We start from the raw sequence: 19,941 nt of genomic DNA, 5'->3' as shown, positions 1-19,941 counted from the left end.
GCAATGAAAATTGCATAATTAGATCTGGACCACCCTATACGTACTTAATATATTGTCACAAAAAGCACGATGAGACATGAAAAGGTTTGGGGCAGCTACCAGTATATTATATCCTGGCTGCAAAGAAGTACTTTTTTCAAGAGTTGTTTACTCACGCAAGTCCAAAATACAGTAGAACGGAATAGTTGCATTGAGATGGTGGCTTATAAAGACAAGTTCAGGAATTGATGTCATCAGAGCCGGAACCAGAAGTGACATCATCAGCAGCACCAGGACCGGAAGTGACGTTATTGGTTGTACCTTAGGATTTCCCGAGAATGGTCTGTAAGGGATTGAGAGAGACAATTAGTGCACCTCGCCGCCCCCTGGTCAGGCATGGAATTACTACTATTTAGTTAGTTAGTTTATTTAGTTTAGTCATGCCCTTTAGTTGTCTCCTAATCGCACGTGTGTGACAAGATATATAAAATAAATACAGAGAACATATAATTAAATATAGAGAACTGAAAAAAGACAAGGGTTGGGGCACTTTTCATTTATAATGAAAAGAATAGGTGCAGAAAATTGTGAATTTAGAAAGTTACTGTATATGTCAATGTTGACATTGTGACAGTGTTGACGTTTTAGCCTGTAGGTAGCTTTTTTATGGAGATTTGTTTCAATTGAAAGCTAGATCCTAAATGATGCGGACGTTGTGTGTCATGTGGCTTATACAGTGGAGAAAGCAGAAGGGGAGTAGCTATCACTGTTTGGAGAGGAGGTTACATCAATAGCCCTCCTTCACTTTACAAAAAATGTAAATTGCTTTGGTGGCAGTGTCACATCAGACATACTCACACCTGAAGAGTTAATTTAGAATCATCAGTTAAGTTAATATGCAAGTCTTTGAACTGTATGAGTAAACAGGAATTTCTGTTGAAAACGCATATTGGAACAAAGATATTGACCCTATATCAACAATATACAGTATATGCTGGTATTGAAAACCATGTACTTGGAGTTGCGAAGGACAAGTTCTTACCAGTGTGTTACCATGTCTCCTAACTGTATACTGTTGTGCATGTGTGGGTGTGTACAGTGTGAAAAGATGGGAATGATCTGAAGGCATCCCCATACCAAGGAAACACAGGACCTGTTCTATAAATGTTGGAAGGATAATTTGTCTCTCCAATTAAGTTTTAAAAGGCATGGCATGCATAGAACATACAGCAGAACATAGAGGATAGACAGAACAATAAAGACTATGCTCATCTCACTAACTGCACAAACAGTCTAATTAGGAACTATAAAATATAGTGGGCTCTATGCCTTTCCTACCTCCTACCATCCTTCTTCCTCATTTACTTGCCTCCACTTCCTTCCGGTAATGGTTCTTAAAAGGTTATATATATATATATATATATATATATACAGGTATATGTGTGTGTGTGTGTGTGTGACTTTGGATCGGCCACATCTCTTCATATTAGAGGTTTCTTCCAGTTTCCAATTGCCTTTGGATTGTGTAGGACACAGTACTCACTGACATTTTGATTTTTTTTTTTTTTTGCAGTTTCTTTAAATGAAAGACATGCACATCTAAGGGTAATAATAATTTAATTAACAATCTAATTTTGTAATAATAATCTCATTTTGTTTGTTAATTGTCATTTTCTTAAATTTATCACTGGAATATTGTCCAAGTAGTACTTCAAAGGGTGTAGTAACACAAATTTCAAGTAATTCACAGAAGTTGGGACACCTTAAGCAAGGCTTAACTTACTTTAATTACTGCAGAACATCTGCAAGTTATAATGTATTAGTTGTTTCCTGAAGAAGGCACATTTGTAATATTCTGATATTTCTTTTTTTCCGTTTTTGCTACCATAACCTTTAAATTAAAAAATCTTGACAGTTTATTGTTTATCTTTTCATAATTTTAGGTCATTCATTGCATTTCATGCCAACTGATTACATTTGAAGAAAAATTTGTAAAACAGAGGTGTTCTAAAAATTTTGACCAGTAGTGTACACTATATATATTAAACATGACATGGCTTATAATATTTTGACCTCTTTACAGTATATAGCTTTTGGCAAGCCTATGTAAATTACCAGTTGCCAAGTACTGATATACAAGTTGAAAAATTGGCACCATCACTTATTTCACTATGATTATGATGTAGCTATTTATATGTAATGAAAGCTTAAATTGTATTTGTCTGTTTAACCCCTTCTCTGCTTATTTGAGTAGGCTTTTAATAAAGACATGTTAATGTATTACCAAGGCCCATGTGTGGTAATCTATGATGTTTAATGTCCTCCTTCATATTTTGCTTATCTCCCTGAAAATTTGCTTGACTTTTATAATTTTTTTTATCAAATGTATCTTCAAAATCTCAGAATATATCAGTAAGAGAATCAGAGAATGCTAGCACTTCTGTCTCAAACTGTCCTTAGCACTATTTATATATTTTATAATTTAGCTGAAAGCTTTATTTCTCTGGAATGAATACCTATTTTATTTTGGATAACATTTCTCTTAGCTGCTTCCATTTTACTGGTTTCTAAAATCCCAAAGCAATTGAGGAATTCCTTATTGAACACTATCCCAAACAAAATCACATTATTTTTCTATCATCAAATTGTTTTTTGCCATTGAAACACTGTGTTTGCATTCATATTATTTAACATTTAAAGCAGCAGCTTGTGCTTTATCTTCAAAATATTTTGAATCAGGGCCACACAGGGTGAGGCAATGAGGCAACCACCTCAGGTCGAACTTGAATCAGGGTGGCATTTTCATGTAATTTATTAATTTTTTTTAACTGTATGAAATAACAATACTTTGAAGCCACATGACAGACTGATAGTATTGGTGTTCATCTTCCTGATGTCTGTAATGGATCTAAAAAAATGAATAAAAATTAATTCATCAGATAGATGGTGTTCTACACCATACTCATCCACACCACAGCACAGAGTCAGTTCTTATTAATTAGTGACACTGGGGATACTGCAGAATATGATATAGTTGATCATGACATCCTTGTCGCTCATCTTGAGCAATATGTGGGCATCCAAGACATTGATTTGTAATGATTCCGGTCACACCTAACAGGCAGTAGTTTTTCAGTCAGTCTTGGCAATTTCTCCTCTTCCTTGGCTACTCTCATCTGTGTGATCCTTCAAGGAACTATCATCGGGTCTATTCTTATTTTACTGTACAAATTGCCTTTAGGACCATTTTTAAAAAACATAACATTTTTTTTCATTGCTACGTAGATGATACAAAGATACATCTTTGACTGAAGGAAAGCAAAACAAATTCTATTAAACGCTTACTGGAATGTCTGATAGACATTAAAATATGGATGTCACTAAACTGTGTTAGTACAGATGAAAAAAAAAGAGATTGTGTCTTTTGGACCTTCTGATCATACCTGTGTTCCAGCAAGTAACCTTGGCCTTTTTACAAACTACTGTAAACCTTTTGGAAAAATCGTGGCATTATTTTTGATAGTGCCCTCAGATTTGACGAACAAATTAACTCCATTGTTTCTATCAGCTCAGGGTATTAGCTAAAGTCAAGCCTTTTCTGCCTGTAAATGATTTTCAAAAGCTAATTTTTGCTTTTGAATCTTCTCAGTTTGACTATTGCAACTCACTTTACACTGTAATTAATAAGTCCTCCCTTGATCGTCTTTAACTAGTCCAGAATGGTGTAGCCAGGTTCCTAACAGGCACACAAAAACATAATAACATCACACCAATTTTAGCTTCTCTTCACTGACTTCCTGTTCACTACACGGCTGAGTTTAAAATGGTATTATTTTTAAGTCTCTGGGTGGTTTAGCTCCTCTTGCACTCCCTCGCAAACCTGTCATGCTGATATCTAGACTTAAGCTTACAGTGGACTGTGCCTTTGCAGCAGCTGCCCCTAAGCTTTGAAACAGACTAAACTTCTAAACTGCTCAAATAAATTAAAGGAACACTTTGAAAACACATCAGATCTCAATGGGAAAAAAATCATGCTGGATATCTATACTGATATGGACAGGGTAATGTGTTAGGAATGAAAGGATGCCACATTGTTTGAATGAAATGAAAATTATCAGCCTACAGCGGGCTGAATTAAAGCAACTAAAAATTGTACTCGGTAGTTTGTATGGCCCCCACGTGGTTGTATGTATGCCTGACAATTTTGGGGCATGCTCCAAATGAGATGACGGATGGTGCCCTGGAAGATCCTGGCATCACTGAGCTCCTGGACAGTCTGAGGATCAACCTGGTGGCATCAGATTAACCAAAACATAATGTACCACAGGTGTTCTATTGGATTTAGGTCAGGTGAGTATGGGGGCCAGTCAATGGTATCAATTCCTTCATCCTCCAGGAACTTCCTGTATACTCTCACCACATGAAGCCAGGCATTGTCATTGTCGTGTGCCAGGAGGAACCCAGGACCCTATGCACCAGCATAGGGTCTGACAATGGGTCCAAGGATTTCATCCCGATACCAAATGGCAGTCAAGGCACCGTTGTCTAGACTGTAGATATGAATATGCCTCCCCAGACCATCAGTGACCCACCACCAAACCGATAATGATAAACGATGTTATTGGCAGCATAACGTTCTTCTTGGCTTCTCCAGACCCTTTCACGTCTGTCACATTTGCTCAGGGTGATGCTGCTCTCATCTGTGAAAAGCACAGGACACCAGAGGTGGACCTGCTAATTCCGGTTATTCTATGGCAAATGCCAACCGAGCTTCACAGTGCCGGGCAGTGAGCACAGAGCCTACTAGAGGACTTTGGGCCCTCAAGCCACCCTTAATGAAGTCTGTTTCTGATTGTTTGGTCAGAGACATTCACACCAGTGGCCTGCTGGAGGTCATTCTGTAGGACTCTTTCAGTGCTCATTCTGTTCCTCCTTGCTTGGTCCTGCTGATGGGTTAAGGACCTTCTACAGCCCTGTCCAGCTCTCCTAGAGTAACTGCCTGTCTCCTGGACTCTCCTCCATGCTCTTGAGACTGTGCTGGGAGACACAGCAAACCTTCTGGCAATGGCAACAAAAATATTTATTTATATATCAATCAATCAACATTTATTTATATAGCACATTTTCATACAAAAAATGTAGCTCAAAGTGCTTTACAAAATGAATAGAGTAATAGAAGACACAATAAAAAATAAACATAAGTCAACATTAATTAACATAGAATAAGTAAGGTCCGATGGCCAGGGTGGACAGAAAAAGCAAAAAAAAACTCCAAAAGCTGGAGAAAAAAAATAAAATCTGTAGGGATTCCAGACCAAGAGACCGCCCGGTCCCCTCTTACAAACAATATAGCTCAAAGTGCTTTACATGATGAAGAAAGAGAAAAATCACAAAATAAATAATTAAAATTAGGGAACACTAATTAACATAGGATAAAAGTAAGGTCTGATGGCCAGGGAGGACAGAAAACACAAAAAAAACTCCAGATGGCTGGAGAAAAAAAAAAATCTGCAGGGGTTCCAGGCCACGAGAACGCCCAGCCCCCTCTAGGCATTCTACCTAACATAAATGACCTTAATCAGTCCGTACTGTGTTCAGGGTTCTCAGGGAAGAATCTGATGATGATGGTCATGTGGACCTCTGGCCTTTAATCCATCAATGTAGGGACATCACAGTGCTTTGATTAGGTGGTGGTGGCACAGATCGCCACCACAGAAAACCGGAAAAAGAACAGAAGAGAAAGTAGGGGTTAGTAGGAATTTTGGAGCCACCATGAATAGTAATGATAATTAATTGACTATACAGAGCATCAGGATTAAACTAAAATGAAGCTATGAGAAAGCCATGTTAAAGTAATGTGTTTTTAGCAGTTTTTTAAAGTGCTCCACTGTATTAGCCTGGCAAATTCCTATTGGCAGGCTATTCCAGATTTTAGGTGCATAACAGCAGAGGGCCGCCTCACCACTTCTTTTAAGTTTAGCTCTTGGAATTCTAAGAAGACACTCATTTGAAGATCTAAGGTTACGATTTGGAGTGTAAGGTGTAAGACATTCCGAAATATAAGATGGAGTGAGATTATTTAATTAAGGCTTTGTAAACCATAAGCAGTATTTTAAAGTCAATTCTAACCAGGTAACCAGTGTAGTGACATCAAAACTGTGGTGATGTGCTTGGATTTTCGCTTAGAGTTAAGATTCTAGCAGTTGCATTCTGCACTAGTTGCAATTGATTGATGTCTTTTTCGGGTAGTCCTGAGAGGAGTGTGTTACAGTAATCTAGCAGACTGAAAACAAAAGCATGGACTAATTTTTCAGCATCTTGCAATGTTATAGGAGGTCTAACTTTTGCTATATTTCTTAAGTGAAAAAATACTGTCCTAGTAATCTGATTAATATGTAATTTAAAATTCAGGTCAGAGTCAATATTTACCCCTAAATTCTTTACCTCCATCTTGACTTTTAATCCTAATGCATCAAGTTTATTTCTAATAACCTCATTATATTTATTATTGCCAAGCACTAAAATTTCTGTTTTCTCTTTATTTAGTTTGAGTAAATTACTACTTATCCAATCGGAAACACAAGTGAGATTGTTCGAAGAATATTGTGATCAATGGTATCAAATGCGGCACTCAGATCTAAGAGGATGAGAACAGATAAACGGCCTCTGTCTGCATTTACCTGCAAGTCATTTACTATTTTAACGAGTGCAGTTTCTGTACTGTGATTTGTTCTGAAACCCAACTGAAACTCAAGAATGGCATGTTTATTGAGGTGATCATTAAGCTGCATAATGACTGCCTTCTCTAGAATTTTACTTAAGAAAGGCAGGTTAGAAATAGGTCTAAAATTTTCAAAAGCAGAAGAGTCAAGATTATTTTTCTTCAGCAGGGGTTTTTACTACAGCAGTAGTAAGACAGTCTGTGAAGACCCCTGTATCTTATGACGAGTTTACTATGTCAAGAATACTATCAATTAGCACACCCGATACTTCTTTGAAAACATTTGTTGGTATTGGGTCAAGGACACAGGTGGAGGGTCTCAGTTGAGAAATTATTTTATATAAATCAGGTAAATCTATCCTGGTGAAAGAATTTCATTTTTTTATAATAGAGTACTGGGGTTTAAGAGGATCAGTATTGGGGAGATGTACTATATTATTTCTAATATCATTAATTTTTTGATTACAAAATACAGCAAAAGCCTCACAGGTTTCACTCAAAGTATTTTGGAGGCATTCCTTTGAGTGACTTGGATTTAGCAGATGATCAATTGTAGAGAATAAGACTCTGGGGTTACTAGCATTGTTATTTATAATTGTAGAGAAATAACACTGCCTCTCAAGATGGACTATGTTGTTGTATTCTATTATTTTAACCTTCAATATGTCATAGTGAAGAATCAGTTTAGTTTTTATCCATTTACGCTCAGCTTTCCGGCATGTTCTCTTTAGATTATACACTGCTTGGGTCTTCCATGGTGTAACAGTGCTAGAAGATTTTTTAACTATCTTTTCAGGTGCAACTATGTCAGCAGCAGCTCTCACCTTAGTACTAAAATTTTCCACCTTACTATTTGCATTATTCTCACTATTGTAGTAAGCACTACAAACGGATTAGATGCTTAGAATGTTTGTAAATTTTGAAGCTGCTGATGAATCGAAGAAGTGTTTTTTTAACAATATGCTTCTTGTGAATATTTTCTATCATTATTTCTATATTAAATAAGAGAAAATGGTCTGATAGACCAATATCAATGATCTGCTTCAAATCAATGTTTAGTCCTTTTGTAATTACTAAGTCTAACGTATGACCTGCTTTGTGTGTAGGCTGACTAATGTGCTGGCTCAAATCAAGAGTCCGGGAGGTTCATGAATTCTTTTACTTTTGGGTCACACTGATTGTCGATATGAAAGTTAAAGTCACCGACTATTAGGAACGTGTCATAGTTCGTAATTACAAATGACACCATGTCTGAGAATTCCTCAAAGAAAGACACATTATATTTAGGAGGTCAATACACGGATAATACTAGAAACTGAGAAATTCCATGAACAACAACGGCAAGATTCTCAAAGGACTTGAATTTGCCAAAGTCGACATCTTTACAAATTAACTGGGTAGAGTAAATGTTCGTTTAACAGCCGCCTTTCTTACCTTGGAGATCCGCATGAGCAAAGCTGTAATTCGGAGGCGCAAATTCGATTAAAAACAGCTGCACCATCAGAGCTAAGCCACGTTTTACTTAGTGCAATAAAATCAATTTTCCAATCACTATTAAGATCGTTGATGGTAAACGTCTTGTTGGTTAATGCTCTAACGTTTAATAAAGCCATTTTTAATGTTTCAGAAGAGCAGAACTGAATTGTATGTGCGTTATGGGTATTCGAGATGGAAATTAAGTTATTTTTATTAGCGCCTCTCTGTGCATATTTTTTATTTAATCTATAATCTGTTTTTATAGTTTTAATATATTGTTCATCAAGATGTGTAATTGTAATTAAGTTATTGGTATTTATGCTGCACTGTCTAGTTTTTTTTTACATGAATTGAGGTTAGTTATTACAGTATTAATGCAGTGCACTTTGGAGGAAGATTTATGTGCCATCCTGGAGAAGTTGGACTACCTGTGCAACCTCTGTAGGGTCCAGATATCGCCTCATGCTACCCGTAGTAACACTGACTGCAGCCAAATGCAGAATTAGTGAAAAAACATTCAGAAAAGATGAGGGAAAAATGTCAGTGGCCTTCACCTTTTAAACCATTTCTGTTTTTGGGATCGTCTCATTGTTGCCCCTCTAGGGCACCTGTTGGTAATTTCATTGACACCAAAGCAACTGAAACTGGTTAACAACCCCCTCTGGTACTTAACTGACCAGATCAATATCCCAGAAGTTTCACTGACCTGATGCTATACTCTGATTAAAAAATGTTCCTTTCATTTTTTTGAGCAGTCAGTACCTATGTCAGTAGTCAGCACCTAATTTGGTCACTTTTAAATCCAATCTTTTTCCCTTAACTTTTTAAAATTGCATGAGAATAATGTTTTTAATTTTATATATCTTTTGGTGTATTTATTTATCGCTGTACTTATTGGTGTATTTATGGAAAGTGTACAGTACTTTGGTCAAATGCTGTTGTTTTAAATTTGCTGTATAAATAAAATTGACTTGACTTGACCTTATAAACATGAATGGCAACAACATGCGGGCTTCAGATTCTTTATAGTCCAGGACATCTACAAATTGGTCAGCAAATGATGGCCTGTTCTCAAAGATGTTTTCAATGGAACCATCACTGCTGAATGTGTCTCTCAGAAAATAACACATTTGAAGCGTGACATTTTAGAAAACACATATAAAATATTTTTTTTCGTTATTTGCATTTCACATTTCTGTAAAAATAATAGAATTTATCTCACTAATGAAAAAAATGACATCAAAGCTAATTAGCAATACATGTACTGGTAACTCAGTCTGCAAGGTGGCTTACAATATCAGTCACAGTAACCATTGTAATTTCATTTTTTTTTTAACTTTGCAGACCCATAAATTGTAACCATGTGAATTATATTTAGGCACTTTAACTAAACTGTCTAGTTTAACATCATCAAAAATTCAGTGATATTGAAGTATAATGATTATCTGTAACATTTACCCATGATTCTGCTTTACTCAGTCATTGATATTGTATGCAAATAATACAATATTATTACAAAATAATTGTAATTTTATTGCAAAATACCCGCGCTTTGCAGCGGTGAAGTACTGCCTTAAAATTTTTATTAAGAAGAAAATTAAACCTTTGTAAACTGAGGGAAAATATGCCAATAATTATTTGTTAAGGATCTCTTTGTATACCACATTGTGAGTTCGGCACTCCGGTTGTAATATGACCAAGCTGTGCGCTGAGCTTACTCTTGAACATGCAACGTACAGTTAGCCATATGAAAAGTAATCTTGTTTCAAATCTCACAGCTTGTATTGCTGCTGTCATAATCGGTTTGAGTTTCATGGTTTGTTTCAATTACAACAGTATTTGTAGGACTTGTGTTGAAGAGACATTCGACATCTGTCAAGCGTTGTAAGTATACAGCCGGTTTCATCGATAACTTTACATCCAGCTTTTGAGAGTTTAAACATTCATAAACATCAAAGTGTCCACTACTGAAATCGTCACCTGTCAATCTAAGATGTTTAAGAGGCATTGGCGGTTGTCAAAAGGTGTAAAATATTTGGCCATTTCGGTACACTTGAAAGCGACAACCGAACAATTCAGCGGCAGCCATCAACTCACATGCAGATGCATAGGTGAAGGGCTTAAGCATTTCACTCTTATAGTGCTCCTGTGTAGTATAATTATCTCCTGTACCGTCATCAGTCCACACCTTGAACCTGTCCCAGTCATTCAATACATAAGACACAATGTTCCTCCGGATATCAAGAGTGAGCCTGATATGGCTGTGCAATATATAACAAAGAGAATGGAAAAGGTAGGTGCCATCTCCGGGCATGGAAACCACTCAGTAAGTGACAGTTCTTTGATCGATGGTGATCACTTGTTAATGGGGTACGGTTGGAATGATAAAGGAAATGGGTACCTGAACAATGTAAAGTAAGTCTAAAATACCTACACAATAACTATAATCGTAATAAATGAACAATAAAACAGCGGAGAAGCTGTGGATTAAATAAAAAGGCTGTAGTTATCAGCAGGGAGATGTGAATCCCGTGGCGAAGCAAGGAAGGGAATGTAGAGACTGGAGCGACGGACGGCCTTATATAGGCAGGCAGCCAGCAACGTGGGAGGCGTTGGGATGGGGGACCCAACGCCGCTTCACACGGGGATCGAGCTGCAGGCTATGGACATATATATGTACGTAAGTAGGATTCAGTTAGCGTTGGGAACCCGCGTACCAAGTTTCTTGAAGATGGGCCCATAAGTAACAAAGACCACTGAAAAGTTCAATATGGCGGCTGACTGTCATACCACTGAAATAAGTACGTACATTGGTTTCAGTTAGCGCAGGGAAGCCGCCTACCAAATTTCGTGAATATGGGGCCATAAATAAGAAAGTTCAACATGGTGGACGTTGTTGACCGTTATGACCGTTACGTGTAGAATTTCAAAATGAAACCTGCTTAACTTTTGTAAGTAAGCTGTAAGGAATGAGCCTGCCAAATTTCAGGCTTCTACCTACATGGGAAGTTGGAGAATTAGTGACGTTGGAAAGTTCAATATGGCGGCCGACAGTGGCGTCATACCATCGAAATAAGTACATACATCGGTTTCGGTTAGCGCAGGGAAGCCGCCTACCAAATATCGTGAAGATGGGGCCATAAATAAGAAAGTTCAACATGGCGGACATTGTCGACCGTTATCGACCGTTATGACCGTTACGTGTAGAATTTCGAAATGAAACCTGCTTAACTTTTGTAAGTAAGCTGTAAGGAATGAGCATGCCAAATTTCAGCCTTCCACCTACACGGGAAGTTGGAGAATTAGTGATGAGTGAGTGAGTGAGTGAGTGAGTGAGTGAGTGAGTGAGTGAGTGAGGGCTTTGCCTTTTATTAGTAGAGATGAAAGAATGGCATCAGATTTCCTAGTTATGGAGCTATTTTAGTGAGGCAGGAGAAGGAGTATAATCATCAAGTCATTGATGGTGCTGAACAACAGAAGATTTTTGGAGTTTTAACATTTAGCAATATTTAAAAGTAAGCTCATCTGACAGATGGTTATACTTTAATTAAATCAAACCTAACCCTACAGTTGCAGTTGTCTCCTATTCTATGCCAGTTTAAGCATTATTATTTTATTATTATTGCTGAATTATTATCTACATGCTGTAGCCTATAATTTTGGCTTTTTTCCTTCCCCCAAGTGTTTGTGACAGGTCGGAGCATATATAGATCATATTAAATATATTCTGATTATGTCATTTTGTAAAATTTTGTTAATTTCTGGGATCAGTTTAACGTGTCAGTCACAACCAATGTCTGCTAAAAGTCTCATAAGCTTGCAAAGTGCCTTTTAGCATGGAGGATGGAGCTTGAAACAAACAAATGTGTTTAGAGACGTGTACAAGACGAGTTTCAAATGAATTATTAGCGTTGTTTTTAATGCCTATTTTGGATTTTATTTTTTAAAGCTAATCTTCTTTAATTGTTAAAATAAATTTACATGTTACCAAGTTTTCCTCAAAAGTTAAATATTTACTTTTTGTCTGTGGTTCAGAGAATGCACTGTATAGTGAAGCCTGTATACTAAAACATAATGTATGTGAACTAAGAGTATCTTCTCATGCCTAGTAAGGATGAATCTCGGGGTTTGTCACATGTTGGGGTTCAATGGCGTGACAGGTGTTGGCGGTTAATGGGTGGCAAAAATGAACTTTGCCTCAGGCAGCATTATTCCACATACCGGCACTGTGTTAAATAAAGGTGACTGTCCAATTATCAGCACGTTGCATCACATTGATTTTCTTTTCACTTGTTTTTTTTTTTTTGCTGGCTTGGTTAAGTTTATGTGTCAGACCCCTTTAAGCCTATTAGTCTGTGTACACTTACCAGCTACTTTCTACATTTTGCTCTAATCAAGTTGATGAATTCTATCAGAACACCATCTGTACCTCCAAACATATTCATCTTTAACTTAATTTATTTTGACACTATTTTTGCTTCTAGTGTATCTCTTTATGTATCTTTCAATTTTAGTATTTTCTTGTTTTTCCGACAGCTACAGTTTGTATTCTGTCTTCCTTTAATGATTTCCTTTTGTCCATGTAACTTTTTTCTCTTTTATGACTTCTGCCAGAATGCATCCTAGTTCTTTTGTCATATCAATTTTCAACTCCATATTTGTTGTTATTATTTTTGCTTCTAGTGTGTTTCTTTCAATTCTAGCATTTCCTTTTCCAATTACCATTCGAGGTTTATACTGAAAGTCTTCAGTGTATTCCTTTCTACTTCCTTTAATATTGCCCAGGAGCCTTTTCAGCCAGTTTGCTCTGCACTTTTATTTTACTGTACCTGATATTTCTTGGTTCATGACATGTACTGAAGTTGTAATATATAAGAAAAAACTAATTGAAATCAGGAAAAATTACATTTCTAATTCTTCTGCTAAGCAGAGCATTTTAATTTGTAGTTGAGAATGATGCATTCAGGATAAGAATTAACACCTCCAAGTCTGAGGTCATAACCCTCTCCTGGAAAAGACTGGTTTGTTCCCAGCAGGCTTGGGGTGAGCAGCTTTCCCAAGTGGTGGAGTTCAGTTACCATGGAGTCTTATTCATGAGTGTGAGATTGACTAAAGACAGCTGCAGCAGTTTTATATAGTAGAGAAGCTTTCAATTTTCTACCAAGTCTACATACCCATCTTCATTTATGACTACAATTACAGTACTTAAAGTGACTGCTAGATAGATAGATAGATAGATAGATAGATAGATAGATAGATAGATAGATAGATAGATAGATAGATAGATAGATAGATAGATAGATAGATAGATTATTGACCCCAAGGAAAATTTAAGAAAGAAAGAAATTGTAAGTACAAGTGGCCCAAATGAGGCTTATGCACAGGGTTTCAATGACAGAGTTGAAGAGTTTGGAAATATGAAAGGAATAAGTTGACATGGCTTTAATTTGTAATTAGGATACTTCCTGAACACCTCCCTTTGGACAGAGGAGCAAAGGAAGAATTACATGTAATAACTATCATGGGAGCATCTGTGTATTCACCAAGGAGGGTTGTAAATTGTTACTGAGGCTAGGAAACCCTGATCCAGCAATGCCAATGTTTCAGCATAAGCTCCTATCCTGCCTTCTCTCTCTTGACTCCTCCTTGTTTTTTCAGTTAGGCGTTTAAATTTTTGTCAGTTATTTGAGCTTGCTTAAGGGGTCAGAAACTTAAATTACTGATAACTATTCAGGTGCTACTGCCTCTTCCAGTGTAATCACCTTTTTGAGCTATTTGGCACTTCTGAGACTTTTGGCAAAGTCATTTTGAAACTTCTTTTATGTATGTGGTTTTTGGCAGTCTTTTGGATTTAGGATTTGATAATTAAAAACTAGTTTGATTCTACTGGGTGCTCTGGTTTCCTCCAAAAGCATGTAGGTTAGGTGAAGTGGCATTGCTAAATTGGCCATAGTGTGCAATAGTGTGTTTTCCCTGTGATGGACTGATGCACCATCCAGGGATTGTTCCTGTTTTGCACCCAATTCAGAGGCTCCAGCGACCCTTCTCAGAATAAGTGGGTTTGGAAAACGAATAGATGGATGATATAAGACTAGCTAAAAGAAATAACATCCATATATTCATTTGTTTCAACTGTTATCCAGTTCAGCCCATGGGCAAGTCACTTCACCTGTCCATCAATTTGAAAAAACAAAAAAAAAGTAACCAATTCTACCTCTGATGTTGTAAGTGACCATGTGTAAAGGTGTCAGCCAAATAATAATAAAGTTAGTTCAAGGTGGCAGGGAGGTCGTGTCATTGAACCTAGTAGTCTTAAGCTTTGAGGCAGCAATGCAAGTAACTGCACCACCATTCCACTCAAAAGAAAAACTGCATATATACTGAATAAAATATTTCTGCTTTTAAATAGATCTTTTCAAACTTCTGATTCAATTATTATGTGTTGTTTTCACAATTTACAACCATGAAGGCAGGTATAAGAGCTTTGTGGTTTTATATTTTTTGCCAAGTCTTATTTTAAATCAATGTTCTTCTCTGCTAGAACCATAATAAACACCAATCAGAAAATGATCTATCAATGAAAATTGACCCCGCTGCCAAATTAAGGTTTTCCACTTTAAATGCCACCTCCAGCCTAGTCACCACAACGAATGATAATATAAAGCTGCAGGCAGCTGTAGATAATTACAGGGTTTTCAAATTGTTAAGAGCTTTCCGGAACTTGCAGAAGAACTAAACACAGCCTATTATTTTCCTTTTCATTTTTCTACAGACTTGCCAGTCAGAGATGGTAAAGTTGGGAAGCAATCTCGTGGAGAAAGCAGAGAAGGAGCAAGCAGGGGAAGATGGCTTTGATAATATTCCACTGATAACTCCCCTGGATGTGAATCAGCTACAGCAGCCATTTCCTGACAAGGTAATATATACACTTGTGAGAAAAAGATTGTGAATATGATTAAATAAATAGCACATACAGAAGTGTACCCTTTAATAGCTATATTTAATATATTGGTTAGAGGTCTGAGGGAGAGTGGAAAATGTGCACCTGTAGGTAATGAAGGACACAGTCAGAAGGCAGTAAGCTCTCTAAGAGTAGCAGGTGTCTCAGTAGGTTAACCGGCAGGAAAACCTACTGGAGAAAGAGAAAGACTAGTGGCCATGTTACTTCAGAACACTAGAAAGCAGCCTACCCAACAGATATTTGAGGTGCCTGATTTCAAGGACAGAGTGAAACCATGGAGGACTGAAAGGAGACCAGAACTACTTTTGCTAACAAAAGTAGTAGTACATAGTTGAAGTGAAAGGCAGAATTTATTTACTTTTTAAAAATGGAAGCATTGATGACATCAATCATTTCCATTCAGACATTGAAGTCATCTTAGAGTGAAATATAGAGTGCCTTAAAAAAGTTTTCAGCCCCTGTCGATTTTTTCACACAAATGTTTGACAAACCTGCAATTAGGATCAGTCTGGGGATATTATTTGTAAATCAAATGCTTTTGATTATAAACCATTAAAAATGTTATTCTAAAAGCTGAAATGTCAGAAATGTATAAGTATTGATCCTTCCATGCAACACATGGTTATATGAACACTTTTGCCACTATTATAGCAAGTAGTCAATTTGGATAAGTCTCAATTAATTTTACACAATGTGGTGGAGCAAGATTTGCCCATTGCTTAAACTGTGCCACGTTAGTTGCTGTGCAGTAGTTTACAGTAATTTTTAGGTCTCGCCAAAGATGTTTGGTGGGATTAAGTTCAGAACTTTGACTTGTCCACTCAAGGACATTTGAGCACTGGCAGTGTGCTTTGGTTTAAAGGTTTAAAAGACAAACCTTCTCCCCAGTTTAATCTTTCTGCCAGATGGAAGCAGATTTTCCTTCAGGATCTGTCTGGGCAGCCTTCATCTTCCTCTCTGTAATGATCAGATCTCCAGTCCCTGTTGGTGAGAAGTACCTACACAACATGATGTGCCCTCTGGCACATTTTACAATGGGGTTAGCGTTACCTGGCTAATATGCAGTTTTAGACTGACGTCACATATACAGCTTAGAGTTCAAGTCAATACATTTTACTTTAGTATGATCAGACCACAATTTTTTTTTGTCACATCATTGCAGTAACTTTGCATATTCCTTACAGTCAAGGATATATTTTTTAGCTGGGTCTTCTTCATTCCCACTCTTCCAAAGACCCATTTTTGTGCAATTCCTTGCCCCTCTCCAACTTCAGGTACTGACTTCTGAATGACAATTGGCATCACATTAGCCTCTGTGTCAAGTACAATTCAATTTAGATGTACAGCCTGACCTAGGCAGTGTGGCTGTAGTTTAGTATTTTTCCCTCTTCTGTATGATGGACTGCACTGAGCTCTGAGGTGTTTCCAGTGTCTTGTACCCTTCCCCAGATTGTTCATTTTTTATTTCTATAATTATATCTTTGACTTGTTATTAACACTTTTTGTCTTCATATTGGCTTGCTGTGTGAACCTCACCAAAACATGGGTGGATTTATCTTCCTAAATTAATTGAGAATAGTTAATCTACCAGGTAGTTTAGATGTCCGTGGACTTGTTTTAAATGATGGCTCACTGCCTTGTCTCACGTAACGTTGTAAAAACAATACTTGTCCTTTATTTCTGGCCCCAGGTGTGGTTAAATCTCTTTCTCGCAGGATTTATAACACTGCTCGCGTTGTGAAGTGGTGCGGCTGAACACACGCAAAGGAGATGCCGTCGGATCATCTGCTCTCTATCTGTTGCTGCTGCTGCTGTTGTGCTGCCTATCGATCATTTTAAAGCCTGTATACCCACTGTCCTTTTTGCCACTTCGTGGCTCTGCCGCTTGCATTGTGAAGAGGGGGGTTAAGGTAGCTGAACGCACACAAGGAGAAGCGGTTGGATCATCTGCTGGCTTTCTACTGCTGGCGAGCTGTGTGTTTTGCTTGTTGCTTGTTGTTGTTTAAAGAGCTGTGAGCAAGTTAAAGTGTCTCTCACGGGACTTCAAATTTTCTTCCGAGAAGACCACGTCTTGTCTCCCTAGTCTGCCTCCCCAAGATTTTTTTTTTTATAATAGAGAGATGAGTTCATATGTAGGGAGACAATTTAAACTGGCCCTCAAGGAAAATGTGTGTGTTATTTTAGAATCAATAGTATTATTGCATTTGCATCCTAACATACTGCATCTTTGGTGACATAGCCTTTATCCAAAGGACTCATATTGACTTTAAAAGAAATCATATAAAATTGATTTTCTCACCTTTGACAAGGGCGGCACAGTGGCATAGTGATTGCGCTGCTGCCTCACAGTAAGGAGACCAGGTCCTCCTTGCATGGAGTTTGCATGTTCTCCCCGTGTCTGCGTGGGTTTCTTCCGGGTGCTCCAGTTTCCTCCCACAGTCCAAAGACATGCAATGTTTACTTGGTGTGTGGGTGTGTGTGTATGCCCTGTGGTGGGCTGGAGCCCTGCCCTGGGTTTGTTCCTGCCTTGAGCCCTGTGCTGGCTGGGATTGGCTCCAGCAAACCCTCGTGACCCTGTGGATATACTGGGTTAGCAAATGACTGACTGACCTTTGACAATCCTTGCAAGTTCTAAAATAAACTGAATTTCCTCTTCCTAGGTAATTGTAAAGACCACAACAGAATATCAGCTCCAGCAAAAGAAAAGAAAGCTGCATGTTCCTGGGATTAAAAAACTGAACATAAACCTATATGATGAACTTTCAGAGAAAGTCAAGGTAAAGTAACTTGATAAATGCATGAAGATGCAAACTGGGTCATTAAAAACAGGTTGATAATTCAAATAAACATACAAAAAATATTATTCCAGTACAAAATGATTGCTTAGCTTTAACAAGTCAAAGGGTAAGGAAGTGATTGAAAGCCTTTGCACTTAAACTGTTTCTTTTTATGTAAGACCTTGCCTGCTGAGTGGGTTGTTTGCTTTAAGTGACTGTTTTTTTTCTGCTTTTTTAGCTTACTGGACTGATCCTCATTATTATGATATTCTTGGCCTGCCTTCTGATGCTGGTCATGTACAAGGCTCTGTGGTATGACCAGCTTAGCTGCCCAGAGGGTTTTGTGTTTAAGGTAAGATAGAGAGCTGACACTCCATAGTAGTTATTAGCACAATAAAATTATGCAAAATGTAATTGAAATTTAGTACCAGATTTGAGAAGAGCACTTCAAAAAGAATACCTACATATCTTGATGCTTTTATACTGTGTATTTTGTGTACTGTCAAATAAAGTATAGGTAATAATTTATCCATCTCTCCATTTCCTAAACCTGCAAAACCCAGATTAATGGGATTACAGTATCAGGTGTAAGTCAAGAATTAACCCTGGATAAGATTGCAATACATTAGTCAGCACACTTATCTACTGTACATACCCACACTTTGGGCCAATTAAGCTAATACAGTTTTCTTTGGGATTTGGGTGGGGTGGGGTGGTGCATTTACAGGGAAAACATGCAAGCTCCCTACAGACCAGAATTTAAACCAATCTCCTGAAGCTTTGAAAAGAGCAACGCACAAAAGAACAAAAATACACAGGTATTAAATCTCAATATTATTTGTATATTGTTATTGTTGTGCCATGGGACTTGCTGAAATAACCAAAAATACTCAATCTCTTAGCAGCAAATAAACTGTACCTAGAGCCACTGTAATATTGGACCAAATACAAATTTGAAACATGTACAAAAGAATACAAAGCAATTTTGTGATTTTTTTAAGCCACCAAATTTAATTTATGTTGAAAGATTACTGGAAAATTTTATAATTGTCTAATGCTTTTTCCTTTTTTGATCTGATACATGACAGGTGCTGTACAATTAGTCAATATGTCTAGAATACTTGAGAATATGTCAAATATGTATGCCACGGGCTAAAGGCAAAAGCATTTGCTCAGTTTCCTTTTAAGAAAATTTTAAGGGACTTTAGGCAGTTCAAAGAATTTGAATTGCTTCTGTATCACTGTTTTTCTACGCACTTGAATAAGCTGAGTAATCCGTGTAATTAAGTAGGGACCTAGAGTAAATATCATTATAAGTGAGGTTCTTCAGGGTCTACTTCTTTCTTTAGATGTGCTTGATCAAAAGAGATAGAAAAGTTATTTAAGCTAGTTTTACAAATTGATGACTTGGCTCTAGTTTAAATCACATGCTGCACATTTTTAAGACAGATAAAAGCTAAAACTATGATAAATTCAATCAGCTTAAGTAAGTTCTTTTTCTCAATACCATTTATTTGTGGCCTCTATTACAGAGAATATTATATGTTTTAATTCCACTCAGGCTATGGTGTAATTATTTCAGTTTAAAGATTTATTGTGTAATTTTGCATTTCCTGTACAGTCATGTAACTAAGCAGACTAAATTATCATTTGAAACCACTTATTTTATGTTTCTCGGAAACACAACCCTTTTATACTACAAGCTATTTAAGAATATAATTGCACGTTTGAATTAATGCACATACGTAATTGCTGTCTGTTCATGTTTAACATTTTCATTTGTAATTAGTTCAACAAGTTATATTATGTTCAAACACTTCACTAGAATAGATATCTTCAGTTCATCTTCAGTATTTCAGCCTATCAGCAAGAAGTTAACTGGAGACTGACTTGAAACTTAAACCACTTTAACACCTAAAGTGTGGCCTCAATAAATAGAATGATGAAATAAATATATGAGAAATGAATCCATCACTTTTCTGAGTTTCTGTGTAAACCAAAATACATAGAAAGCAGTCCAGTGGGAA

At 37.1% G+C, this 19,941-nt stretch overlaps 1 protein-coding gene across 1 annotated transcript in view; it reads left to right on the top strand.

The window, feature by feature from the left end:
• The window catches only part of caly (calcyon neuron-specific vesicular protein), a 128,281-nt gene that overhangs the window by 71,834 nt on the left and 36,506 nt on the right, over positions 1-19,941 (top strand). The window contains exons 2-4 of the mRNA XM_039773688.1: positions 14,949-15,092; positions 17,798-17,914; positions 18,153-18,266. Of these exons, the coding sequence (XP_039629622.1) occupies positions 14,964-15,092; positions 17,798-17,914; positions 18,153-18,266 (360 nt within the window). The 5' untranslated portion in view covers positions 14,949-14,963. The remainder of the gene's footprint in view (positions 1-14,948; positions 15,093-17,797; positions 17,915-18,152; positions 18,267-19,941) is intronic.

The sequence above is a fragment of the Polypterus senegalus genome, chromosome 1 (assembly GCF_016835505.1).
Source record: "Polypterus senegalus isolate Bchr_013 chromosome 1, ASM1683550v1, whole genome shotgun sequence".
Taxonomy (NCBI): Eukaryota; Metazoa; Chordata; class Cladistia; order Polypteriformes; family Polypteridae; genus Polypterus; species Polypterus senegalus.
Note: the sequence above shows the minus strand (reverse complement) of the source record. Positions and strands in the feature narration are given on the sequence as shown.